At 41.4% G+C, this 27930-nt stretch overlaps 1 protein-coding gene across 5 annotated transcripts; it reads left to right on the top strand.

Annotated features, from left to right (window-relative positions):
- Window positions 1–446: 446 nt before the first annotated feature.
- Window positions 447–26956, top strand: usp15 (ubiquitin specific peptidase 15). 5 transcript variants are annotated; one of them, XM_084710631.1, is made up of 22 exons: window positions 447–584; window positions 1532–1659; window positions 2417–2547; window positions 5373–5499; window positions 6769–6914; window positions 9837–9898; window positions 10320–10409; window positions 15819–15966; window positions 16225–16398; window positions 16643–16801; window positions 17390–17614; window positions 17692–17775; window positions 18930–19024; window positions 19339–19527; window positions 19697–19815; window positions 20216–20497; window positions 20804–20874; window positions 22028–22143; window positions 22255–22404; window positions 23223–23326; window positions 24133–24221; window positions 26079–26956. In XM_084710631.1, exons 1-22 carry the CDS (start codon window positions 496–498, stop codon window positions 26439–26441), a joined length of 3141 nt encoding a protein of 1046 aa, XP_084566757.1. In that variant the 5' UTR covers window positions 447–495; the 3' UTR covers window positions 26442–26956. The 5 variants fall into 5 exon arrangements, with proteins under 5 accessions (XP_084566757.1, XP_084566758.1, XP_084566760.1 ...); XM_084710632.1 differs by lacking the exon at window positions 10320–10409; XM_084710634.1 differs by lacking the exons at window positions 447–584; window positions 1532–1659; window positions 2417–2547 and adding an exon at window positions 3886–4019.
- The last annotated feature ends 974 nt before the right edge of the window (window positions 26957–27930 follow it).

Raw genomic sequence — 27930 nt, 5'->3', positions numbered from 1 at the left:
TGCTGAGTCTGGCAACGTGGACATTGTGTTCCTCAGTGGCTTGAGGAAAGAAATTGCTTTGGTGTAAATTTCAGTCCAGTACTTATACATACATGATGCAGGGGAGTTACAGTATGAGCCATAGTGAGGCTTCTCAAAAACTAAAAAGTGATAATGTCAGTTTGTATAAGAATGCATTTTTGTACTTTCAAATTACAAATTACTTGTCTTATCTTATTATCAGTATTCTGTATTTTATTTAGAAACATTTAAAAGTAGTATTTATAAGTTATAATAAAATATTCTTTTATGTCTTTGTACCCATTTCTGGCTGTGGAGCCACAATGATGGAGCAGTTTTGGACCATTTTTCTAGAATAACTTTACCACTGGGTGTCATGCTTCTCCTCTTCAGTAGGCGCGCTGTTGATTGGCTGAAACAGCCGGCGTCACTCTCTACGTGCCTCAGTGACGCCCCACACTTTCCCACCATGCAACGGGTGATGTCTGAGGAAAGATGGCGGAAGGAGGAGCGGCTGATCTGGATACCCAGAGAGGAGAGGTCGCGGCACTGCTGAAAACACAGCTAAGAAAGGGAGACACCTGGTAAGACTTGAGCTGAAGGCTTTTCAAAGATATCGCGGGGCCGTTGGCTGGCTTTGCCGAGGCTGTCAACGCCATGACGGATAAGAAAGCCGAGGTGACGGGGCCGTGTTGACAGTTAGCTCCGAGCTAGCTAACGGGAGCCTGTCAGCTTCATGTGTGTCAGCTTGGAAGGCTAGCGGTTCTTTGGCTAACGCTAGCTATTAAACTCTCAATGAAGAACGACAAATCCCACAGATGTTTTACATTAAATAGTATATCTGGTGAATATGTTCGCTTCTTCCAAATTAGCTTATCCCTTTTTATCTAATGACACTATCTCAGTGCGGCTACATTTCTTTGGTCTGATCTAGTTAGCATGCTAATCGCTAATTGGCTACCGAATCTCCAAGTGAATTGCCAGTCAGTGGGTTCATCCGTCGACTTCGGCAGGGCGGAGTCGGAAAAGAAGCACCTGTCAAAATCACAGAGCCAGCTGGCCAAGCATGCAGCAACCTGAACTCAAGCTGGCGTCAACACTGCTTCTGTTACAACTATCAATCTGTGTCGTATCAGCCTCTCAAAGGCACAGAGTTGATAGCAAGGTAGCATTCACCTGCCCAAGTATTAGCACCATTTAAGGCAGGGTTCTCAAACTTTTTCACGTCAGGGACCCCAATAGTAGATGCACAGTAGACCACAAGTTGAGTATTTTTTTAATGATGCGGTTAAGAAGATAAAATCTCCATAGTCAACCAGTGATTAAACTAAGATGCCAATAAATTATAATCAATCTCAATTTTTCGATTTGCTGGCACCCCCTTCAACCCACTCCCCAGGACCCCAGTTTGAAAACCACTGATTTAAGGTGTAAAGAGAAATCGCATGGACATTAAACAATCTAAACGAATTAGCAGTGTCATCTTGCTTTATCAGAGCCAGAATAATAAGGCTGCTTGCCATCTCTGCAGGTACCTTGTGGACAGTCACTGGTTCAAACAGTGGAAGAAATATGTGGGATTTGACAGTTGGGACAAGTACCAAATGGGTGACCAGAATGTCTACCCAGGACCAGTTGATAACTCTGGTCTTCTCAGAGGTAAGTGAGACTCCAATAACAATCATTTTCATCATTGATTAATCTGTTGATTATTTTCTCAGTCAATTGATTTGTTGTTTGGTGTAGAAAATGTCAGAAAATCATGAAAATTGTTGATTAATGTTTCCCAAAAACGTCCTCAAATGTCTTGTTTTCTCATCAATCCCAATATTTTCAGTTTACTGTAATAGGTGGCGAAAGAAACCAGAAAATATTAGTAGTAGTAGCTAAATTCAGACAATTTGGATATTTCGGTCCTTAAAAAAAAGTCTTAAATGATTACTTGATTTTTAAAACATTACTTTAAAAGTTGACAACTAAGAACACACATAGAAGCAGCAAATGTTTGACACTTTTGCTTGAAAACTGACTGAAATGATTAATAGATTATCAAAGTAGTTGGCAACTAATTTTCATTTGCCGCTCTAGAGGTAAAAGACTGATGATGCACCACCTCCTTAGACCTTAAAACACCTTTAGGACTACATATTGTAAATAATATGTGGCCCCAGGTCAGCATAGGTTTATCTTTCTGGAAGTAGCAACAAAGAGTTGAGAGGAAAAGGGAACAAAAAACATTGTTTACGGACTCCATAGAGTAGCCTTTTTGGTGGGTTCATAGAAAGCTCTCCAGCATACCTGTTTTTCTTTTATGTGTTTTGTGTTGCGTGAGACGGTCGGTGCCCTGTCATTAGTGTTTCCCTCTGTCTGCCTGCCTTGTTTCTCACCCTGTCTCTCATCCCTTTCCTACCTCTAGATGGGGATGTGCTTGCCATCAAGGAGCACCTCATTGATGAGCTTGACTACATCCTGGTCCCAACAGAGGGCTGGAATAAGCTGGTCAGCTGGTATGGATTGACAGAGGGTCAGGAGCCAATTGCACGTAAGGTAAGAGTTCAGTCATGAGCATAAGACTGTGAATGGTTTGGATTTGGTTGAGAGTGTTCTACTTTCTGCATTATATAATTTCAGAAAGGGTGGTTTTCTCTGATGTAATGTGGTTGGTGGCTCTGGTGTGTGTAGTGTGGCTTGTGGCTTGTGTTGGCTTGAAAGGGAGAAATTCGCACTAAGAAGGCAATGGTGAGATGGTGAAATCAGTAGGGTTAGGGTTAACCAAATGATATCCGAGGACTTAAGCACTTTATGGTAATATTGCTATGACTCCACAGCTGCTTATTATAGGCATATATTTTCTTTTACAACAAGAATTTGAGAAGACTGGCACAAAGTTTAGTTTGGAAAGACTTACTGCAGGCTTATATGTTACCATAAGAAATGATGTGGTATTTATCGATTGGATGACTTAATTGTCCAGTAGATGTACAAAGATATACTGTACACAGGAGCTGTAAATAAATAAGGGTAACACTGATATATTGGATGTGTACCTTGCATGAAAACAAATCAGCAATGATGGTGTTTATCATAGAATTGGGACAGATCCCATCCAGTGTCAGTATTGGGAGCTGATTCTGATGTAATTCACTCATCAGATATCAGACTGACGTCACAGTTCCATGTAGTGATCTAGACTCCATAGTAGTTTTTATGAATTGTACTGTAAATATATAATAAGTAAGGGATACTTGCTGTTGGGCTTTATTTCGCAATAATGACCCACTCACTGTACATTATCCCACTTGCAATTAAGCCCATAGCCAACATGTTGAAGCACAAATTAATGAATTAATTAGTACAGTTCTACAAAGATATCCAGTAGTCCCCACATTTTTTGTCTCCCAGTTAGACAGGCAGACAGAGCTTGCGCTGCACCAAGAACATGAGACAGGCTAAAACTGAGTAAGCTGTAACAGTTGGCTAACTCAACCTGGAGAAGCAAAGAAAAACAAGGCAGCAGCTTTTAATGTGTGTAAAGCCAACTTCCTGAGGGTGCAAAGATGTTATATCGGCTATCTGCAGATATCCAAATTTAGGTACTGGTGTCGGATTAGAACTGAAAAAACATTATTTTTTTTCCCTTCATATTCACAATTATTTTAGGGTTTACAGTCATTTTGACAAACATTTTGGTTTAGGGAAACAAACTGAAATGTTGAATGGCTGTACATGTATGCATGCTTACAGTTGATTACTCAGTGGAATACTTAAATGATGGCGGCGACAACTTAACAGGACCTACAGTATCAAATCCCCGCTTCAAATCTCACTAGTCATGGCATCATGGCTGCTGGAAGAGGTTCCTCTATCATTCTCCCCCCACCACCACTTCCATTGACCCTCCCATTTTGCCATGTATGTCGTGGGATGTATCGGGTGGCCGCAGGGTTTCTATTTTCAGGCAACGTTCTGGATGACTGAAAAGCTACATGGAGCGATCTGCGAGACACAACATGCAGGAGGTTCATTATCAGTTTTCCTCTTTTTTTCAAACTCTTTGTTTTCTCTGTTGGGGTGTCATCCTGAGGTGCTGGGGGGCGACACATAAAGGATTCAGGAGGATTGTAGTCACGGGTTTGTCGCTGTGTTTCCTTCCGTTGTCCTCTCCTGGTCTGATTGCCAACACCGGCATGGAGTGTTCCTGCGTGTCCTTGTTTTTTGAAGTGGAGGAATGCTGGCTGAGGTCACACTGAGAGAAGCGGCTTCTGAGAGGAGTGCAAGAGTATGGGAGGAGTGGGTGGGTGGGTGGGGTGAACGGGTTTTGGCTCGGCTCTGATTTGAGAAATTCTGGCAGAGTTTGGCGATGAGTTTGGCTTTTGAGTTTACAAACACATGGGTGTTGTGCTGAGGGGGTAAGGTGGGCCCAGCGGGGGTATCAGGGTATGGCTAGAGGAGGGGTGTGGGGGAGAATCTGAGCCGTGTGTGTGTGTGTGCATGACTATTGCAGTTCTTAGGGAGGTTTGTGAGGTTGGTGCTGTGTGTATATATGTGTGTGTCGGAGGGGCTCAGCGGTGAAATAAATAGGCTGAGACCCCTCAGCTGTTTCCACGAGGTGCTGCTAATTTAGGCGCTCCACTCTGACTCTGCTCCTATCAGGACACCAGATGAGTGGCAACCAGGCCAGCAGACTGTACTTTGTTCTCCATGAGACACAGAAGCTTGTACAGCCACAAATGTTATTTATGAGACGCTTGTCATCATTTAAGATGCAAATAAACAATTAGAATGAGATAATGTAACAGGTGCACATTATGTGCTGCCATAATAGCACAATTACCGGCTTACACCAGGTTCCATGTTTGATTGACTGCCTGTAAAAACTCAATTTTTGTGTCATGATAAGCAAGAGCTTCTGTTTTGTCTTCTGATATAGCGACAGCAGAGATTTCTCTTTGGATTTGACCACGTTGGGTCTTGTGTTTTGACATGTACCTGTTGCTACATGATGATTTCATGTGCCATGATTTTTACCTGGTGCGGTCAGCTAATGCAGTCCAGGTATGACTCAGTTATTGGTACAGAGCCATTGAGGATATTTGGAGTTGTCCAGTGGGGTACTAGTATATTATAACCCATGTCCTTCTCATTAGAGCTGTCTCATTTATGTTGTATGTTAAGGGAATTATTCTATAATTAAAACTTTAAAAACATAGAAACAGTTTTGTAAGAATGTAATCCGCAGTTTCTGCTAACACTTCATAAGTACATATAGTATTTTATATTGACGTTTGCAGTATATTTTTGTTTGGTTAATCATGCATTCAGTCTTGGATTATGTGAACAGTTAATAATTTTTACCCTGTCTTATTTTCCAGGTGGTGGAACAGGGTATGTTTGTGAAGCACTGCAAGGTGGAGGTGTACCTGACAGAGCTGAAGCTCTGTGAAGACAGCAACATGGACAATGTGATCACCAGACGCTTCAGTAAAGCTGACACAATAGGTAGGCCTGAGTCACCCTGGAGTAACAGTCTAACTTACACTGCTGGTCTCACACATGTAATATCCACTCAAGTTGACTTCATTCAGTTAGATTTCATATTTTTAGAACTTGGATATCACCTTTTTTTTCATTTTCCCTTTTGTTTTGATTAAGGCTTTTTCATTTTGACAAACATAAAATGGGTAAATGATGATGGGTGATGACCACACAAATGTCTTGCTTTTAAAACATTAATCAACAACAACTGTTAAGATCTTGTTTGTAATGTTCAGAGTATGTGTAGGCCTTGGTCTTCTTTAGCCGGGATATGCATGTTTTTGGCCAGTATCACATGTAGCTGTCTGACGAATGAAAATACATACATTTTACATATTCATTTTACATTTTCTATTACAATACTGCAAGTACGTTTGCTGCACGTCTTGTATAAAGCTGCATTAAACAGTGATAAGCACATCTGTCAGATTGGCTCTATCCATTATACTAAAAGGAGCATTGGGAGATTCAATTCTAGCATGTTAAGTTAACATTTTATGTGTCCGGGTGAGAAAAGGACAAAGAAATGAATTTGACATCTTAGGTGTAGGGCTGCTGGAGTGCACTGGAGAACAACATTGCCTTTTTCTTTTCCTCCAAATGAGGAACTAGAATATTCACAGTTTGCATAATCTGTTTTTTTTTTTAAAACCACTTGAAGATAGAATCATCCCTAAAGCCTATGACCCCAATCAGACAGAGAACAGTTTTTGCAGTGAGAGGCATCTTTTTTTCCAGTTGTTTTCTGGAGAGTCACACTCACAGCAGAGAGAGTGAGTGCTCATGTGGACTGACTGCCACGTAATATTATAATATACAAATATGGTCTTACCTGCTGTTACTTGTTATTTTACTACTCTTCACTAATAACCCCCCTACACTAATAACTTTAGTAGTAATTTATCAAAGACAAGATGACTTCTACAATCCAAACATTGTCATCAGTGCCTCAGTGTTGCATGAAACCACATTTTTCATTTTGTGTCTGCCAGCCATGTGCCACCACACCACAAAATTAAGCACCACTATTTCTGTTTTTTTTTTTTTAAACATATAATAAGATTATGGTTAAGGTTCTTTTATTTATCTTCCTTTGTCTCAGATAAGTGAAAATGCTGCATAAAATCAGACATTACAACATGCAAAACATCAGCTTATTCATGATTTAAAAAAAACAACAACTCACAAATTGTTTTTTTTTCTTTGATTGATAATGTTTATGCTTTGCTGCAGACATGATCGAGAAGGAGATGAGGAAGCTGTTTAGCATCCCCGATGAGAAGGAGACCAGGCTGTGGAACAGGTACATGAGCAACACCTTCGAGCCTCTCAACAAACCTGACAGCACCATCCAAGACGCTGGCCTCTACCAAGGACAGGTAGGGACCCTTGTAGTTTTGTTTGAAACAGTTTGAGTACCTCTGCGGAACTCTTTTCCTGGAGTCAACCAAAAAATTTATTTGACAAACTCGACACAGGGCTGTCCAAATACGGCTTGCTATGTAGACAGTTATTATTCCTGAGCTCAGTGAAATATGCTCTAGTCTTCAATCACCCTTATCAGATAGCTTTTCCTTATTTGTGCTCTCTGCCAGTCAGCCCTTTTAGGCTGCAGCAGAGAACAGAAAGTAAGAAAACCTTTATTATTCTGCTTTGTTTGAATCTGTATCCAACAGGTTATCATGACCTGCAGGTAGATCAGAGGGCAGTCTGAAGAAAATCACCTGGATTCTTTTTGTAATGTACCATGAAATCATTTAAATGCTGTAGGCGGTACTGTAACTGGTGTCTTCCTTTTTGTTCTGCTGAAGTTTGAGTCTCTTTAGGTGGTGTTCTTGATTTTGTCTCTTCATTGTTGCTCCTATGATCAACCTAGTTTCATTCCAGGGTAAAAACTTAACACAAACATGTATTTTAGGCATAGAAGGCCTTGACACAGGGTCATTAGAGGAAAAAAAAGGGCAACAAAATCAAAATCTGCTGTTGAGGAGAACACCAAAACAGGAATGTATTTATGTAAAAATAATATACAGTAGATCAGATCCAAGCACATGTACATGCAGGAATTTGACTCCAGTTTTCCATTGCTCTCAATGTACTTACAGAAATGAATTAGAATAGATATGATAATGAAGAACAAGAACAACAAAACTAATGAAATCAAGGTGAAGAGTAAACAGGCCTGTTATGTACACAAGACTTTTTGTGGTGTTACATTAACTCTGTGCAGTAACTGTCCTGTAATGAGATGGCCACAGCTCCAGAACCCGCAACATCTGTGTGTCAGCTGCCACATGAGACACTTAACCTCCCCTTGTAAGCTGCTTAGACTGTGCACGCATGTTCTGGCATCCACCTGGCAGTCGACTAGAGCCTCTATACAAGCCTAGATTAATGTAGACACCTTGCCACAGCGAGCCAGCAGGCTTCAGATTGTGGCGGCCAGCAGCTGCTCCAGAGGATTGTTGAGCCTTGGACAAATCCTCACTGAATGTAACGGTGGATAAGATCCATCCATCCAGCTCCCTGTCTTTCCCTGTTAGAAATACAGTAACTACAGTGTGTGGAGGAAACAAATATTTGTTGTTGGTTCTAATAGCTTTTAAGAAGTTGTTTCTTCACAGTATGGGTAAAGGCAAAACAGGTGTGTTGCCTTGTTTATTTATTTGAAATATTAAGGATAGCTCAATGCTGCATTTTCATGTCTGTTACAGATCTGGCAACCTTTATTATCTGCAAATACCAATCCTATACTGCCCTTTTCCTTCTCTTAAACAACTGAGCTGTTAGTAATACATTTATATGAATGCTCTTTGCTTAATCTAGCTGTCTAAAAGACATACACAAACTGTGAAACAAATATTATGTGAAACGGCAACGCTGCTGCTTCTTTTTCACATGCAGAACTTTCATAGTTTACTTCTTTTTACTGATATTTTACAGCATGCAGTAAATGATGGCGTATAGGTACATGTGTATTCAGTTGCCTGTGGGAGTTGCCACATTTGATGTAAAACATGCTAATGCTAAGTTCAACAGGTGAACCTACAAAATAAAGACTACAGCTTCCAAATTTGAAGACAGGTCAGCCGGTATCAATCTATCCTTGTGCTTGAACTGTTACTGGCTCTTGTGTTGCTTGGCAGATTTTTCAAAGCATTGATTAATTCATTTGACATGCATAGAATTGTGAAACAAGAACAGAAAAAAAGAAAAAATCATGAACATAGTGGCTTTTGCGGTTTCTTGCCATCCCCTGCAGGCTGGTCAACAGTGCACTATTTCAAAATTGCGTTTTTTGCGACAGCCCTAGGTAAAATATGAAAGTACTGGTAGATTTCAGTCACAAAATAAGACCTTACTATTGAGTATCTGTTGAATTTGAACTTTTATCTGTTAGTGACTGGTACCTGTTCGTATTTTAATTAAAAGTTAATTTCCCATCCAGCTCGTGACACATTTCTCTTAATGACATATTGCTCAAAGTTAAGTTAAACATGCAGTTAAACATCCAGGTGATAATTTAGGACAGACCAACAGGTGGGGCATTGGACATTTTATTTGGGTCACCAAATAACTTAGACTGTGGGAGAAATTCTAGCAAATTTAAGATTTATATCTGAATTACGGGTTTTATAAAGCATTGAAAATGTGTATATTGTTTTCCTGAGTAGAGGAAATAAAAACAATGAGACGGCCTGTTAACTCAGCCTAAATGCATTTATTTCTCCTTTATGAAGTAAATCACATGTTTTCAATAACAAGCACCAGTATCATATCAGGTGATACAGAAATGGTAGTAAAAATGGTTAGGAAGATTAATTTATGCCCAAATTACCCTTTCCTAAAATTTATTGATAAGGTTGTTTGTGAATTTGCAATGATTAGTCTTTTTTTTTTTTTTTTTTTTTTTTTTTAAAAATGGGTCCCCATTAAAAACAAGTTTGGGTAACACTGGTTTAGGATAATGGATGGTATTGGATTGTACTCTGAGTATCGGATCTGCACATCCTAAAAAGAATATATATTGCTTTTGGTCTGAACTGTCTTGATTTCATTTGATTTTCAGACTATAATCTGATATTTTGGTCAAATCTCAATAATCAGTTATAGTTGTAAAAAAAATCTGTCGTTCTTCCAGCTCACCTAAAGAGAAATTCAGCTAAACACAGATTTTTTTTTTTTTAAGATCAGATTTACAGATGACCTCTTCATCTTCTACAGTGTAGGTTGCAAACGCTTTAATGTTTAAACAAGTAGAAGCAGATGGAGCCCTCTTTTCTTTCTGCCGTCTCCCACAGGTTCTCGTAATAGAGCAGAAGAATGAGGATGGCACATGGCCCCGAGGCTCCACGGCACCCAAGTGAGTGAATGGCACATCACCTGGCTTATAGTGCTTTGTTCACTGAAGGAAAGTTACCACAGAAATAGAATTCAGTTTCAGCGCTGTATCCAAACACAACTGTTGATTTACCAAAGGATTACATATAGGCAGTGTATAATTGAACCGATAAGGACTTTCTTTGGAAATTGCTAAATTGAACTGTGTAACCTTTTTTAAAGTTGCTGCTATGTCACTACAGCACCTCATCATCTTCAAAAATTTCCTCTCTCTGTGACTTTGCCCCAGACGACCTCTTTGCTACCTACCTTTTGTTGCTGACATATCCCTCCGTTTATTTTAATTCATCTCAATTTTATTTAATTGACACTCGCGCACCTTTTCTGGAACAGCTCTTTATTTTCTCTCCTCTAACTCATGATCTATTCTTTATCTTTTGAAGGTCATCTGGTGCTTCCAATCTCTCTGCTTTGCCAAAGATCTCGCCTTCATCTCTCACAAACAATCATAACAGCAGCTTCAACAGCAGGAAGTAAGGCTTAGTAGTGGGGTTGAAGAGCTGAGGGGTGGGTTTGGATGCCAGCAGCCAGAGATGGAGTCTGGAGGGTTGCTCACCTGAAATTTCAGATCACATTAGTTTATAAAGTGGTAGTGTGCTCAAGAGAGTCTGCAGAAATTCCTGCAGGAATTAAGTGATTTAAGTTTGTTCTATGGGAAGTGTTTCTCTAAATTCAGGCTCCAGTTATCCCGGTATGTATTGGACAAACTTTATTTTGTCCAGGTCTATCTCTGGCTGTGGTTTGGGGCTTAAAGCTATCTCGTGATGTTGCAGTTTCAGCTGTAAGAGCTGATAGCAGGGAGGGGGAAGGGGCTCAGGAGGGATTGATCTCTTTGGAAATTTCTTCAGTGACAGCAGTGCTCTCTGTAAATGGCTCGCTGGTGCCTCTGGGTGCCTTACTCAGCATTAGTTAGTGTTTTGCATCTGATTTTCGACCTCACTGATTAATAGCGCTGGCAAGGGCTGCATGATTATAGTTAATGTGAAAATCATTTCACCATTACTGGCTCACTCTCATACAACACTCAATCATACCATTCTAATTTAACATCAAGGTGTATAATTAACATTTATTAGAAGAATTAAACCCTTGAGATGAACCTTCTCATTTTATATCTGAATATTGTGATTGTATCGTGACTATCCATCCATTTATAGGCCTATATCTAAATATCCGCACATCCAAATAACATGATCTACTTTAATTAACTAAATTAGTTTCATATTTAAATTTAGAAAGATTTTTCAAAGTTTAATCTTTTTTCCTACTTTGCTTATTGCTGTGTTTTTCAAAGATGGCCTAGGTAAGGTTTCTTTGCCCACATTACCTTCTCGAGCTGCATATACAATTATGCGTCGAGGTGCATGTCAGGCGGTGGCGTAGGGATTTGTCTGCTTCGTCATCCACGTCTCCTAGTGGCCGGATCGGCACAAAACATTCGCCCTTTCTGTCTCAATCAGTTCAGTGGTCACACACACATCTTCTGTGTTTTTTGCGTTGCATTAGGTTCAGTAAAAGTAGCTGTTGTCCAATAATTAGCTCCAACTCCCACATGATCCGCTTAGTTTTAGTCGCCATTGTTTAAAGTACCCAAAGAATCGAAACACCATCGCCAACTAGTGTTGTGGCGGTGTGATTGCAGAGCGACATAGACATAACAGTGCACTAGTATAAATGCTGTCCTCCTACTTGAATAAGGCCAGTCCAGTGTTGTAATGGGCGTGCCAACATAGTACGAAATCAGCAAAAGACATGCAGCGTTGTCGGGTAAAAAGTGCACATTCCTGTCAGATTATGATGTAACATGAGTAATTGTTGCCATGATAACTTTTCAGAGTTGTAAAATCGTGTTTTATACACCGGTGTGCAGTGTTTAGGTATCTGATAGTGTTACAGTACTCGAGACTGATTTTGGTTTTGAGACCAGTGTCAAACCCGCTTTTTGAAGAGCTCATCTCAGTCTTGACCGCAGTTTTACTCTGTCTTGTCGCGTCCTCAGACGATGAGGACTCAGGATTTTATTTCACTGATCAAGACCACTACTGTGGGGGTATCACTGAATTGCTTGTGTGTTGTGTTGTGTGCCATCAACTAAAAAGCAATGCTAAGTATCCCCGTATTTAATTAAAATATTAAAATAAAAAAATAAATTTAATATACAATATATTAAAATATGATGCATTGTTTTTCCTCTTTTTCATTTATATATGTGAGGAGGTTGCACTGCACTTCGAGATCAGAAGTTGGAAATTTCTTCTTGGAAATTCCGACCTATGACTTTGCCTTACACCCAGAACAGCTCCAGCCTTGTTTTACCTCAGTTAAGTTGCTGATCAAAATACAGCCTTACTCTTACAGTTACAGTGTAAAAATGATTAATGTCTAATGCACTGAACTGTATTACAGGAGCATGTACAAGCCTGTGATGGACAGAATCTTGGCAACAGTTGGTTGTGTTTTTAATCTTCTTTCCAAAGATGGCATCTGTAAGATTTGACTTCCCACATCTCCGCCTTTAGTCTTGTTTTTGTTTCATGATACATATTAAACATTTCCAACTTGTGGCTCCCTGAGTCGTTACACCCAGCCCCCCTGCATGTAATGGGAGTTGATAATCCACATCAGGAGTTTCAGATGTATTACAACATTTGGTAAATAAATAAATTAAGTGCATTACTCATTCAAAAATGAAAACGCACTATATACTTAATCATGCAGCTCAAGAGCCAGCCTGCATTTTCTGAAGCTTTAGCATTTTTTACATCTTAACACAGCTGTGGTCAAATCAGAACATCTTAAATATGAATTATTCAGCCCAGATTTCTTGCTATACCAAAATAAATGAGTTGCTTTCTTCCCAGCATTCAGTTTCTGTTTCCTGAAAACATCCCCACAGCCTAAATCAAGGTTTGTCACTGAAGCAATTGGACCCAGCAGCTCCATCGGCCCTCTGCTAGAGAGCACTGCTCTGTTATGGGTGGAGCTTTCACTGCCTCAGTAGACTTTACTGTCCCCACCTTCCACCTTTACTGTGTGTGATTTACTGCATGCGGGAGTGTGTCTGTGTGTGTGTGCCTTTAGATATAGACCGTCTGCATTGCATTTTTTTTTATACTGTTGGAATGCAGAAATAATAGCCACAAGCTCGGCCACCCTGAAAAATCAATATTGACAAAGGCGGAAGGTGCTGGAGTGAATCGAGCCTGTCCCTTCCTGCAAAAGAAAGTCTTTCCAATTATTTTTCAGTACACTATAATACTGCCTTGTAATGTTGTAACATTTGTACAGTTTGAAGTAGAGTTACACATTGTTATTTCACAGCTTTGATAGCGGTGGCATCTTTTTTTCCTGCACAGTGTTGGTGGGTGACTTGGGGAAATTGGATCCTCACTCCCAGCAGCTCTCCTGTCCCTGATTCACTGTAGTGCCAGAGCTGTCGTTTTCTCTGAATTATGCATGGGGCCTGTTTTTTTTTTCACATGAAGTGTTCCCGCATTACGTAACACTTGTCTTTTTGATTTTGCGGTTTTTGGGACCCGGTCGGTTTTTAGCCTCTGTAGCGATGCTGTGTAACAGCAGTTAAGTGTCACCGTCTTACTAGGCGGTGTCCCCTGATTTTGGCAGGCTGCTTCTCTTTACCTCTCCTCTCCCTGGAGCTCATTGCGATGCACACGTTCTGCAGTGAGTCTAAAGTGACCTTCAGAATACATTTCATCTGCTCCCGCTCCTCTCATCACACACACGCTGGCCCGCGGTGATGATGAAACCAGCCCTCTCTTCTTCAGCTTTTAGTTTATTTATTTAGACCCTCCTCCCTTTTAAAAGCAGACTGCCACAGCAGAGGATGAAAAAGGGAGTGCTAGAGTGTATGTATGACTTAAGAGGGGTGCTGACAGTGTCATAGGTTGTAATTCAGCACTGATTGGGTACAGTGAAGGCGAGAATTTGTGTGTTAGTGTGTCGACATGAGAGAAGTGTAAGAAAAGGGGATAAATGGTGTGTCGGCATGAGTGAATGTGTTAATGTGCGTGTATATCTGTGTTAGAGACACATGGGGGTGGGGTGGGGGCGATTGGGTAGGGAGATACTAAGAGTCAGGCCTGTGAATACTGCAGCCTCAGCTGGATGCAGTGGATCAGCTGCTCCCTCCATCCCCATCTCATTTCTCCTCTGTCAGTCCCCCCTCCCTTCTTCCCCCCCTCTTGTACTGTCCGCCCCTCCCCCCTATTCTCTCTGCCTCTCCCTCCCTCCCTCCCTCCCTCTTTCCCTCCCTCTCTCTCTGTGCACCTCTAGCTTTGGTAGCAGTAGTCTTGAGCATCCTTGCTGCTGCTGATGCTGCTATAAATATCTGCTGGTAGCCGTAGAGCGGCAGAGAGCAGCAGGCAGGCCAGAGGGAGGAGCAGAGGACCAGAGGACAGGACAGGACAGAACGGAACAGGACAGGACAGGACAGGGGGAAGGGATCCAAGGGAGAGAGGATAACAAGATGACAGGCGGTCGAGCTCGAAAAAGAAGAAGGGGGGAGACGAGAGGAGGGGAGCTGCTCAGTTAGCTCATAGAAAGAGGAGGAGTGTGTGTTTTTGTGTTTTTGGCCTGTGCTGGACTTGGAAGTCAAATTTAGGCCTGAACTTGGGTCGGACGTTATCCAAACCACTGCACAGGGTTGAGCTGAGTTAACACTGGGACTCAACACTGGAGACTGGAGCTGGACTTTCCTTCCTAGCCTCCAAACACCAGGCTTCGCATGCACCGGACACTCCGAACCAAACCTCATCTGAACCAGGTTGCTGGTGGCTCAGTTTCGCATGGACATGCGGGCCGGCGTGGGCCGGGGCGGGGCTGAGATGTCATGCTCCTGTGTTGCTGGTGGTGCCTGAGGCCTGAGGCGGTGGAGCTGGACAGCAGGAGGGTGGACCACCACCGTGTGCTGAACTGCGAGGCCACTGCCTCCACCACCATCGCAGCTGTTTCCCTTGACCAGTGGGAGCCAGAAACAACCAACGCTGCCCTGCAGCCCTCCCAGAGGTCTGCTGAATGCTGCAGTCGGCCTAGCTCTAAGCTCTCTGTGATTGTGTAGGAAGCCTGAGTGTTTCTTTTTGGGAAGTTCATAGGTTTGGACTGTAGTTTGGTCTTTTGGTCAAAGATGAAATAGTGGAATATTAAGCTGTATGTTTGCTTGGTGGTGCTTACAATGTATTGTTGAGTATATTGACAAGTTAATCTTGATAAAAACATTTTAGAGGGACATTTCACCCCAAACTCAAAAATACATATTTTCTCTCTTATCTGTAGAACTGTTTAGCTATGTTGATAGTTTTGGTGTGAGTTGCACATTTTAGAGATTTCTGCTTTCTCGCCATTATAGTGGGACAAATGGCACTCGGCTTGTGGTACTCAGAGCGCCAAAAAACCGCATTTGAAAAATTCATGAAAAGTTTCATGTAGTGACTGCTTCCTAAAAGTAGCTTCAGTAAATTCTACTGTAGAAAGAATATAGTCCTTATATGAAACTGCTCAAAACAAGGTCTGTGGATTAACTTGTGTAACAGGGCAATGATTTTGTAAAGGGACATTGCTTGTTTTTGTTTTTGCCGCTTTGAGCACCACAAGATGAATGCAGTCTAGTTCCATTATATCTGGGAGAGAGCAGATATCTCTATGACTGATATCTCCAAAACCTGGTAACTTGCAACAAAACTGTCTAGATGGATAAACTGTCTACAGGTAAGAGGAAAATATGTGTCTTTGATTTTGGGGTCAACTGTCTCTTTAAATAGATTTGGCTATATTACATTTATGTGTACAACATGACTTTTCCTTTGACAAACCTTCTCCGACCTTGTATAACCTACCTGTTTTGCTTTTCTATGTTTACTGCACAGTGTGAAGAACTCAAGCTATAGTCTGCCGTCCTACCACCCCTACAGCAACAGCTATGACTACTCAGACCAGGGTAGACCGAGTGAGCGCTCAGGCCTCTGTGGACTCTCCAACCTAGGCAACACCTGCTTCATGAACTCTGCAGTGCAGGTAACAGCATGCCTTCAGGGAGCTCGGCACAGTCTAGGAAAAGTGTGGAAAGTTATTTTGATTCTATCCAAGTTGTCAAAGATTTCTTCATAGAGTCTAGAAGAAATGAGTGAGTCTGCATGCAATTTGTACTCTTTCAGACACAGGTGTAGATGTGTCCGAGCTCCATGACAAGCATTTTATTAAAAGCACAGTGGCAGCTTGTAAGTTTAAAATGTAGATCTCGTGAAGTGCCTAAATCCTTCCTCTTCCACTCAGTGTTTAAGCAATATCCCTCCACTGACGGAGTACTTCCTCAAAGACAAGTACACGGACGAGCTGAATGAGGATAACCCGCTGGGCATGAAGGGGGAGATTGCCAGAGCCTACGCCGAGCTTATCAAGCAGCTGTGGTCGGGCAAATACAGCTACGTCACCCCAAGGCCTTTTAAGGTGACTACCTGGGAAAACTTTAGTTGGAAAGATTGGAAGACTCTCGAAGGAGTTTTGTATGTTGGGATCTCTACCAAAGCAGTGGGCTTTACATTTTTAGGAAGGGAAGTCTATCATTTTGTGAACCTAAGTAGCTGTTTTCCTGTAAAGGTAGTCATTTTATCAAGTTCTAATATTGGGCAGAAAGTAAGCTAGTTTTTCTTTTTCTTCCATCCATTTTTCTCATGTGTTATCTGTCTTCCAGACCCAGGTGGGCCGCTTTGCCCCACAGTTCTCGGGCTACCAACAGCAGGACTCTCACGAGCTGCTGGCCTTTCTCCTGGACGGCCTTCACGAAGACTTGAATCGCATCAGGAAGAAGCCCTACATCCAGCTGAAGGACGCTAACGGCCGGCCTGATAAGGTAAGATCAGGATCAGAATGTGTTAACTTGTGTCCAGGTCTTAAAGTGTGTGTAACTGGCCTGACATGTGAAAGAGATGGTTTGGATTGGATTATTTAATGTGGGGTTGTATGAGGTCTTTATCCATAGTCAGCGTATGACCTAAGTCAGCTAACTAATGTACAGCTATGGACGGGGTGGTGGGTGGTACTGATGGCAAAATAAAGTAGTGAAAACACTCTAAATATAGTTTACACTTAATGTTTTTTTAGGTGGGTCTTTTTTTTAAGTGGTCAAAATACATTTTATTGCTAACCCTGTGCTGGTACTCCACTTGGCTTCTCCAAACTAGGGATGTACAGACTGCCATCTACTGTAGGTAAAATGCTGAATATTGATAAGTACCTCATCCACCTCCACTTCAGATAATCCTAACTATCCCTTTAAACATGCTAAAAGTAAAGTGTTGCTCAGTCCCTATAAAATATGACTAACCCTCTGTCTTTTTATTTTATATGACTCATGTATATACATCTGTTTTATTTATAAATAAGTGGTTCAAAAAGGTCAGTTATTCTGCTGGTTTTTGTGCTGTGTTGTGTCTCTCAGGTGGTGGCGGAGGAGGCGTGGGAGAACCACATCAAGAGAAACGACTCAATCATTGTGGACATCTTCCACGGCCTTTTCAAGTCCACCCTGGTGTGTCCCGTGTGCTCCAAGGTGTCCGTGACCTTTGATCCTTTCTGCTACTTGACCCTGCCCCTGCCCATGAAGAAGGAGCGCACACTGGAGGTCTACCTGGTCAGACTGGATCCTCTGGCCAAACCCACGCAGGTAGGAAACATGCAGTGCCCAGGAGAGCACCGTTAGGAAGTGTGGCATCCTGACTCTATGTTGTGTTTCCGTTTCAGTACAAGCTGACGGTACCGAAGGTGGGCTACATCTCTGACCTGTGTACCTCCCTCTCCAACCTGTCTGGGGTGCCTGCTGAGAAGGTATTAACAACACAGTCAGCTCTGCTCTCTCATTAGCCGTCACACAACAATGCTGACATCTCCTCACACAGCGCAGACCAAAATAGCCAATTCCTTTTTAAACTGTCCCTGCCCACCCAGCTGCAGCAGCTACTGAGAAAAGATGTTTGGTTGCTTTTCCTTTAGATCAGGAAGGGCTGGATAAAAATACAAAAGAAGAGACGAAAATAAATACAAACTGTGAAAATTTAAGAACAATCTGGGAAAGAGATCTCAGCTCGAATGTAAAAGAGGATATATAGAAAACCGTAGTGGCCGATGCAGAGTGGTCAGTCAGAGATGCACTGGGCGCGTTTACACACGTCAAAATCATACACAGGTATCATTTAACACCAATTAAACTTAAAAGAACTTACAGAGTATGATTATTGCTGGAGGTGTCGAAAGGAAGCAAGTACTTTTCTTCATCTTTTGTTGAAATGTTCGTTTGTTTCTCCTTTGCTGAAAGGAGGAGTCAAATGTATTGCAGAATGGTTGCATAAACTGTCTCCTTAGCTTTGCTCATTAGGACATAGGTCTCTTACCACCAGGTGTATTATTGCAAAAATTTGCACTTACTCGGGCAGGCATTACTGGTGCTTCAAGGGATGTTCTTTGCCACTGTCAGTCAAAGTCTATTTTTGATTAATGGTTAAAGCAAATGACAGATGTTGCATCTTTTGAGGGACATAAAGGAAAGAAAACATTCCCACCTTTTAAAGTCTGCTACATCATTTATGTTGTACTGTGATATTATATGTTGTTTATACTTAGTATCCATTTTTATTTATAAAAGTGCTTTGTGCTGTGTTTTTCTTCTCCTCTTTTAGACTATCTGTTTTATTTATCAGTTGTTCATTATTGACTTACTGTAATGTTGTATTATGCTCTCTAGAAATTAGAAAAGAACAACAAAAAAAAGAAAAGAAATAGTGCAATAGTGTAAATGAAAACACATTCCAACCCAGACCAGTATTAAGCTTAAATAGGTTTTTGTCCTACATATTGAATTATACAGTCCATAATCTTTACTCTGCTATACCAGTGAACTAAGCAGCCTTAAGAATATGTCATATATCAGTTTAATCAGCCTACATTTCCTAGAGGCTTCTGACAACTTTTCATTTATCCCTCAGATGATTGTAACCGACATCTACAACCACCGTTTCCACCGGATCTTCGCCACCAACGAGAACCTCAGCAGCATCATGGAGAGAGATGATATCTATGTGTGAGTGTTGAGCTTGGCTGACAAGCACACTCTGTTATCTAAGGCTCGAAACAGCATTATCTAAATTATGGCTGAATTAAATTTTGTGGATATCTGATTTTACTCTTAATGAGTGTTGTAATTTCACTGATTGAACATTTAGTTTCACTTCTGATCTATTGATTGTTTTGACTTTGTGACGTCAGAGATTTAAAGTGTGTAACAGCTGGCTGTCCACCAGTTAAAGCGGGTTTAATGCCAAGGACATAAATAAGCAGGATTTCATTTGCTCTTGCTGCTGCTAACATTAAAACTGAACAAACTTTTCTGTGCAGATTTGAGCTGGCGGTAAACAGGGTGGAGGACACGGACCATGTAGTGATCCCGGTGCACCTGAGGGAAAAGTACAAACAGTCGGGCTACAATCACACCAGCACGCCTCTCTTCGGACAGCCCTTCCTTGTCGCCGTCCCCAGAACCCTTAGTGAAGACAAACTCTACAACATGCTGCTCCTGCGTCTCTGGTACGTCACTTTCTCTTCATGTTGAGTATTGACACTGGCCTAATGCTTGTCAACTTGTCTACAACTCACTTTGCTAGGAAATCGAGAAGCAATTAGTGGAACTGTACAAAAAGTGATTTTGCTTGTTTAAAAAGTAAAAGCGGACTTGTCATGGGTTTTGTGTTTGCAGCCGGTTTGTTCGATCTTCAGTAGAGGAGGATGAAGAGGATTGTGAAGAGACACAGCCATCCAAACAACACACTGTCAATGGTAACGCCACTAATGGACTGCTGGAGGAGGGCTCGCCGAGTGAGTGCACAAACACCCACACAGACATGTTACAATATACATATACAGCAACATATGCTGCCATCCAGACAACTTCTTTTTAAGTGACTTCCCTGCTTATTTCAGCAAGACTATGTCAAGACACATTCTGCATGTGCTAGGGGTTAAGAGTGTGTTTTTGTAGTAAAACAGTTAGGGTACTAAATATATATTTACAAAAAACAATAAAGTTAATCAGTTTGAACATTACTTATCTTGTCTTTATACTGTGTTTAATTGAATGTAGGTTGAAAAGTTTTTGCAATTCATTGCATTCTCTTTTTTTGTTTTATATTTTACACAGCTTCTCAACTTTTTTGGAATTGAGGTTTTTATTTTAAAGTCATCTAAGAGCCTCAAAATCTTGTCTGTTCTCCCCCAGGTGAGATGGAGACAGACGAGCAGGACGACGAGTCCAGTCAGGATCAGGAGCTGCCCTCCGAGAACGACAACAGCCAATCGGAGGACTCCGTGGGCGGGGACAATGAGCTGGAGAACGGCGTGGTTGGTCCTCAGAACTCCACCAAAGGCCAGCAGATGGCTGGGCACAACAGAAAGAGACTTTTTACATTCCAGTTCAATAACATGGGAAAAACGGACTTCTCGCTCATCAAGGAGGACAGTAGGCAGATTCGCTTTGACGAGGGACACCTCCGGCTCAGTGGTAGGAACCGGGCTTAAAATTCAAGCAAAATATATTTTGACCCATCATTATAGTTGTATAGTATTACTAAGGATTAATGAATTAATATATAATTAAATCGCAGCACAGAAAAGTGAATGAATTATTTTAGTTTTGACATGAGTCTTAAATTTCATTCATTAATAGTCCTAAAAAGGTTTTAAAAGTCTTAAATTTAACTTGTTGAAATTGGCAGAAACCCTACAGATTAAACAACCCAACGATGATACTAAAGTTAATGATGACTCATCTGATTCTTGCATCCACATTCTGTCTACCTTTTCACAGACCGCTCTTATCTCTCCTTGGACTGGGAACCAGAGATCAAGAAGAAGTACTTTGATGAGACTGTTGTCGAGGTAAAACCAAAATCAAATCTCTGACGCAGATATCCAACCTTACAGCATCAATGCGGCACAGCAGCTGCCATGTTGTTAGAAAATATGGCGACGTGACCCAGACGGGAGCAGCAGGAAGTCTGGGTAACAAGCATGGCTGTCTTGTTATCAGAAAGGTCGCAGATTTGAGGGCTGGAGCAGCCGCTGCATTCTGAAGAGAGGTGTTAAACCTCCACCCTGCTCACTGCAAAAAGCGATGAATAAGCAGATTTGTTTGTTGCCATGTATAATCCATACATATAATCAAATCTTGAAATTCCATGTGTATAATTGAACTGTAAATATTTGCTCTCTACCCCTTCACCAAACCTGTACTGTAAGTTTTAATTTGAATTAATTAAACACTGTCTTAAAGGGCTAGTTTGGATTATTTGAAGTGTGGTTATATGAGGTAGTTACCAACAGTCAGTGCATTAACTGCAGCAGATGACGGTCGACATGCCCCTACTCTGGAGAAGATAGGAGAGAGAGAGGAGTACCACCATAGAAGCTAAGCAATGAATCAATAATAGTCAATCTTAGTTTAAATGTTTGCTATATTTAGAATATTTTCAACACTGTACTGTAAACCAAATATAAATATAAAGCTCATCCGTACTAACCAAACTCCAGGGGTGAAATCAGTCATTCACCCTTGCAGAACACAGAAGTTGCTGGTCTACTGCTGCTTCAGTCTGTCAGTTTGTTTGTTCTATTGTGTGATGTCTGTAACAGGTTCGTTTGTATCCACTGAAGGCACACAATAACACAAATGAGCTAACTGATCGAGGCAGCTGTAGACCAGCAACTGACGTGTTACGTGAGGTAAAATGGTGTCTTGTTGGTTTGGAGAGAGCGATATTTGGTTTATATAATGGTGAGTTCCTGTCAGAAGAGTCTGTAAGGTAAAGTGGTAGAAACATGAATAATCCGAACTATGACTTAAGCTTGTGGAAAAGTATTGTGAGTGCGTTTAAGTCATGTAAGGCCATTTCAAAGTAAAGTATTCTGTTTTGTTCTATTTTGGGACAGCAACGTAATCCATGTCCAGTGAGACACAACAGTGCTATGAGAAGTGTTTTCTGACAGCTGTGTTTGTGTGTGTGTGTGTGTGTGTGACTGTGTGCGAGAGCAGGACTTTGACAAACATGAGAGCATGGAGTACAAGCCTCAGAAGAAGGCTTTCTTCAAGCTGAAGGACTGCATCGAGCTGTTCACCACGAAGGAGAAACTGGGAGCAGAGGACCCCTGGTGAGAAACACTCGCCAGTAGAAACAAATGAGTCGGGCTGTCAGCCCAGATGCTGCAGCACGTGAGGTCTGCTGCGTCTACTAACATGAAATGTGACGTGTAATCTTGCAGGTACTGTCCGAACTGTAAGCAGCACCAACAGGCCACAAAGAAGCTGGACCTGTGGTCTCTGCCCCCGGTGCTGGTGGTCCATCTCAAACGCTTCTCCTACAGTCGTTACATGAGGGATAAACTGGACTCCCTTGTTGATTTTCCACTCAGGTACACAGACACACACACACACACACACACACACACAGGGGCAATAAATCACTGCAGCAGAACACTGCGTTTTCAGCAGTTTATTCATTGTTTTTGTTTTACAGTACCTGTTTTCTTCATCCACAAGCAGTATGTGCAGACCCACAGTGTATACATATAGATCATGCACTTTTAGGGTGTAATTACAAACACATCTTATGATTTTCCTCAGCAACATGAGTGCAAAAAGCCTCAAATTCAGAAAAAAAATGTTGCATTGTTTCACTTGGAAGATGGGGGAAAAAAGTCAAAGAAACAGACGTAGTGAATTAATCATGACATACATGTTGCATGTTACTTTGTTCACTGATGAGATCAAAAAACGTCAGCAGATGACTTTCCTCAAATTAATACATTAAACAGACAGGAACGCCATATTTCCATCACAGTTTCTCCATTGGATTTCCACCATCTGAGGTCTGACAGGTGTTCTTTTAAAAATGTCATCTTGTTGCACCCTCTTCTAATTTTTTGTAATGTTTTAAATATGCAGTTTAAATTTAGGTCGAATTTTTGCTCAGATTTTCCAGCATAAATCAGTGAAATTTGCACATTAAGATCTTAGATGTTGTCAGATACCTTTTGCCAGATGTTTTCAAGATGCCTTTTTAGTCTGTTTTCATTTTTAAACCACACACCAAACATCAGTTCTAACAGTAGCACCTGAAAAAGAAACCGTATACTCAAAAAACCACATAGAAATCACATACTCAACAATGTGACTTCTGTTACTGTGACATAGACACAATATGACTTACTGTGTGATGTGTTTCTTGCAGAGACCTGGACATGTCTGAGTTCTTGATCAACCCCAACGCTGGACCCTGTCGCTATGACCTCATCGCTGTGTCCAACCACTACGGCGGGATGGGTGGAGGCCATTGTAAGATTTTCCACACATTTCACTGAGCAGTTTAAAAGCTTCCTTTCTACTGGTTTACTGCTGCTGTCACTGTCACATTGGCATGTTATTTTGAATTTTTGTCCATTATGCACCAACACTTTGGTGACTAAGTGTACACTACATTAAGAATATTTTCACCCCTTTTACTTTGCCGTCACTCAGCCTTTTCTGACAGGAAAGTGCCGTTATAAAAGCCAAATATCGCTCTCTCCAAACCAACCAGACTCCATGGGCAAAAACAGCACTTTTACCTAGCAGAACATGGGAGGTGCTGCTCTACCGCTGCCTTGATCTGTCAGCTTGTTTGTTTTATGTTGTGACTTTGGTGAATCTGACCTAACCTTTTAAAGCACTGAAGTCACACAATAACACAAACTAACAAACCATTTGAACAAGCGGGCAGTCAAGCAACTCCTGTGTTCTATAATGTAAAATTACTGATTTTTCCAATGGAGTCTGGGTGGTTTGGAAAGGCTTATATATGGCTTATATAACTGAGGTTTTCCATCAGAAAAAGCCAGTCTGATGGCATGCCTTTTTTATATAGCTAAAGTATGACTTTCTACTGACCCTGCCCAAAGCAGTAAATTGATTAGCTTCCTACACTGAGGCTCCTGGGTCTGTGTCAACTGCTATCTACTGTTGGTAATACACTGACTACGGATAAGTACTTCATACAGTGCTACTTCAGATAATCTTAACTGTCTCCTATAGTAACAGCACACCTGTAAAGAGGGTAACCTGTACAATACTGCATTCTTGTCTTCTAATCTCGTCCTGCTCAGATACCGCTTACGCCAAGAACAAAGACGATGGAAAGTGGTACAACTTCGATGACAGCAGCGTGTCTCCTGCCAACGAAGATCAAATAGTGGTGAGTGTCCTTGTTTGCTAAAGCCAGGCAACAGTCCTGCTATATATTCATCAAATGCACTTTTGCTGGACACCATCTAGGATGGCTCGTTTCATCAAAGTAACTGGGATTAATTATTCCATTGCAAAATGGTCAGATTTCTCAAAGACATCTGACTGTGCTGATACCTCCAAGAAAGCACTAATAAGGTACTGGGATCTCATTTCTGGTGTATGTTGTAGTAGTTACTGCTCTTGATATGCAGTAATTGGCACATATAAACAACTCAAGTGTGTGTTGAAACCAGAGGGCCCACATTCAGACAATGTGGAGTCTCATTAAGATGTGATGACAGTGGGGGGTACTGAGAAAAGGTTTTTACACCTCACTACCCACTGATGATTCCACTAGACATAGAGCTGCTAAATAAATTCATTTGTTACATTCACTCAGCTGATATTTTTAATGGCATACACGTAGGTAACAAACACCTTCTGCTGTTTTGGGAAATGTGTGTGAGTCCATCATTGAATAAATGATTAAAAATACAGAATCTGTCACTTTAAATACCCTCATCATTACCAAGTACCAGCAGTTAATTAACTGTTTGATATTAAAAAATTCTGCTCCATTTGTCATTATAAATACTGCTTAAACAGACTCTGACCTTGAGGAAATAAAAAAAAATCAAAGCAATACTGCTAATGCTGTGTTTGTCCTTGTGCTTGATTCATTTTCTTTAAGCGGTGTCTTTTTCAGTCGTTTTCTGGAGATGACTGATGATGCATGCGTCTCAGTCAAGGCGCGGCTTTTCTAATCAAAAGGTTGTGAAGAATTTAAAGGATAAGGCAGGCGATGTCAGAAGTTTTGTTATTATCATAAATCCCATGAAAACACCAAAATAAACGGTGTGTCTCACACTACTTTCCAGCCTCCCCAGCCTGTCTGTGGTTCTTAATCTATTCCCACTGAATATATAAATCTTCAAATACAGGTCACAAATATATTCTGTCATTTAAAACGGCTAAAATGTTTCCCAAAACAGCTGGGCACTGTAGTCTCAAGCAAAATGTTACTTGAACTGTACATTCTTTGGGGGCTGTTTTCCACTTGCACATCTCATTAGGGCTGCAACTAATGATTTTTGTCATTGTCAATTTATCTGTTGATTATTTTCTGAATTAATCATTAGTTGCGTAGTCTACAGAATGTCAGAAAATAGAGAAAAATGTTGATGAGTGTTTCCCAGAGTCCAAGATGTCCTCATGAACCCGAAGTTTATTGTATTAAAGGAGTAAAGAAGCCAAAAAATATTCACATTTTAGAAGCTGGAATCTGAGAATTCAGATTTATTTTTCTTAAAAGAATGGGTTATCATAATAGTTGGTGTATCATTAATGCTTGAAACAAATTGATTAATCATTGCAGCTCTACATCTCACACTTTCATTTGAATCTATACAGCTGTCTGCACTGGCTCAGTACGTCTCAGCTGTGTCTCATGGGCGTAACCACAACCTGAAGACTTCATTTAAACTTCCAAGTCTATTTTTTCGACAATACATGCATGGATGTGAGGTCAATGTGAGTTTTGATGCCTTTATGGGAATTGTTGACAAAGATCTAGAATATCACCTGACTTGTCCTTTAAATTCTCCTGGACAGGCAGATGCATCATCATTTGTTTAACCAATTAGAATACAGATTGTGTTCCTACAGTAGGTTTGTCTTGGGAGAAATGTCCTCGGGTTAGTCTATAATTAACACAGTCGAAAGCATCCTGTTGTCTCATTATCAGAGGACTACAATTATTGCTCGGTCATGTTACCAGAAGTGTTGATCCAAGTTAAAAGTGTCCTTTTTTTTGTCTCTCTTTCAGTCCAAAGCGGGCTACGTGCTGTTCTACCAGCGTCAGGACACGGTGAAGGGCACTGGCTACTTCGCTCTAGACCGTGAGGAAGAGGAGGAGGACGAAGAGGAGGAGGAAGGAGAAGAGGAGGAGAATGAAGGTGAGGGGAGGCAGGAGAGAAAGACCGCCTCCTCCGCTCAGGGTGCCTCGTCCTCCGCCGCCGCAGCAGCCGCCGCCTCTGCTCAGAGCGACGACGAGGACCTGAACGAGAACCGGCGCAGAAAGAATGACAACGAGCAGGAAGAGGAGGAGGAGGAGGAAGAGGAAGAAGAAGAGGAGGAAGAGGAGGAGGAGCAGGCACCCAATCGAGACGTCACCATGAAAACCAACTGAGGCGGCAGGACAGGAATATACAGGGGGAGAGACTCGGATCTTTCCATCCAAAGCCATATGGACACACAGCATGGCAGCGGGCGCCACCAGTCCCACCCAGCGGCTCGGACTCGGCCGCACGACAGGCGGAGCCATTGTGGGGGGATGATGGCTGTTAAGTCGGGGAGCTGCCGGGGGTACGCAACTCTAAGAAATCAGGGCCCTCCTCTGTGGTTGGATCACTGTGTGTGTGTGTGTGCGTGTTAAATGTGTGTAAAGTGTGTGTGAGTGTGTCGCCACGTCCATTTGTTTAGGATCTGCTCACCTGCTCTCTGAAAGACTCACTGGGGATCGATTTCCAGGCTGCACATCACTCTGTTGTCGCACTCTGAGTCGTCCTCCTGCTTTTTGTGTTTCTTTGTTTTTTATATATTTTTGAGAGCATTGTCAGCATATCATTTTAGTATCATTTAGACCTTGTAAATATTTTAAAACACTGAATTATATCGGGTTTTCATGATGCGCTGAAACATTTTTGAACTTGCACAATCACCAACCATCCACCTTTTTTTTTTTTTTTTTTATATTATTGCCAGACATACTGCAATTGTTAAACAACTTTCTCAGAGGGTTTTCTCACATAAAACACTTAGGAAGCTGCCTTTAGTACGCCAGTGGTGAGACTTGTCTACAATCTAGACTCGATGTAGAGAAGTGATGCTTGTAATCGTGTGGTTTTATAGTGTCCAACAGCCAAACTGTTCTAGCTCTGTACCGCTGCTGCTGCTGCTACTGCTGTGATCTTATATTTTTAGATAGATTGCTATTAATTGGCATGATGTTTAGAGATTTAAAGGGATAGTTCTATGTATTTGAAGTGGGGTTGTATGAGGTACTTGTTCATAGTCAGTTTATTACCTACAGTAGAGGCCAGTTTGAAGAAAGAAGCAGTTATAGGCCAAATGTCACTCTCTTTAAACCAACCAAACTCTCAAGGGGAAATCAGTAATTTTACCTCACAGAACAAGGGAGTTGCTGGTCTACGACTGCCTAGACCTATTTGTTTGTGTCACTGTGTAACTTCAATGTTTTAAAAAGTTAGGTCTGATTCAGCAGAGTCACACAATAACACAAAAACGACTGTTTTCACCTATAGAGGTTGGTTGGTGTGGAGAGAGCAGTGCCTGACTTCTATAATGGGGGTTTCATGTCAGAAACCAGCCTTTTTTAAGTAGCTAAAATACGGTTTGCTGCTGACCCTGTCCACTGCAGTGCATTGCTTAGCTTCCGTGCCAGTACTCTTCTCTGCTTCTCCTTACTGGGAATGTCGAACAGCATCTACTGTAGCCAATACACTGACATGAATAAGTACCTCAAACAACCCCACTTCAAATAATCCGGACAGTCTCTTTAAAGACCTGCTTTTGCTGTCTGTCTCTGTCAATCATTTATAGTTCTTAAAACCTAAGATAAGCAGGATTGAGATGTTATCCAGCTAACTTTAAACAAA

The sequence above is a fragment of the Lutjanus erythropterus genome, chromosome 22 (assembly GCF_056507025.1).
Source record: "Lutjanus erythropterus isolate fLutEry1 chromosome 22, fLutEry1.hap2, whole genome shotgun sequence".
NCBI lineage: Eukaryota > Metazoa > Chordata > Actinopteri > Lutjaniformes > Lutjanidae > Lutjanus > Lutjanus erythropterus.
The sequence above is the reverse complement of the archived record's forward strand: the minus strand, read 5'-3'. Positions and strand labels throughout refer to the sequence as shown.

Bases quoted from the DNA above. Each gene is read 5' to 3' on its own strand.
- usp15 (XM_084710631.1), top strand. From the start codon at position 496: ATGGCGGAAGGAGGAGCGGCTGATCTGGATACCCAGAGAGGAGAGGTC. The intron at 5,500-6,768 runs GTAGGCCTGAGT...GCTTTGCTGCAG, and splicing joins CAGTAAAGCTGACACAATAG to ACATGATCGAGAAGGAGATG. The intron at 19,025-19,338 runs GTGAGTGTTGAG...TTTTCTGTGCAG, and splicing joins GAGAGAGATGATATCTATGT to ATTTGAGCTGGCGGTAAACA.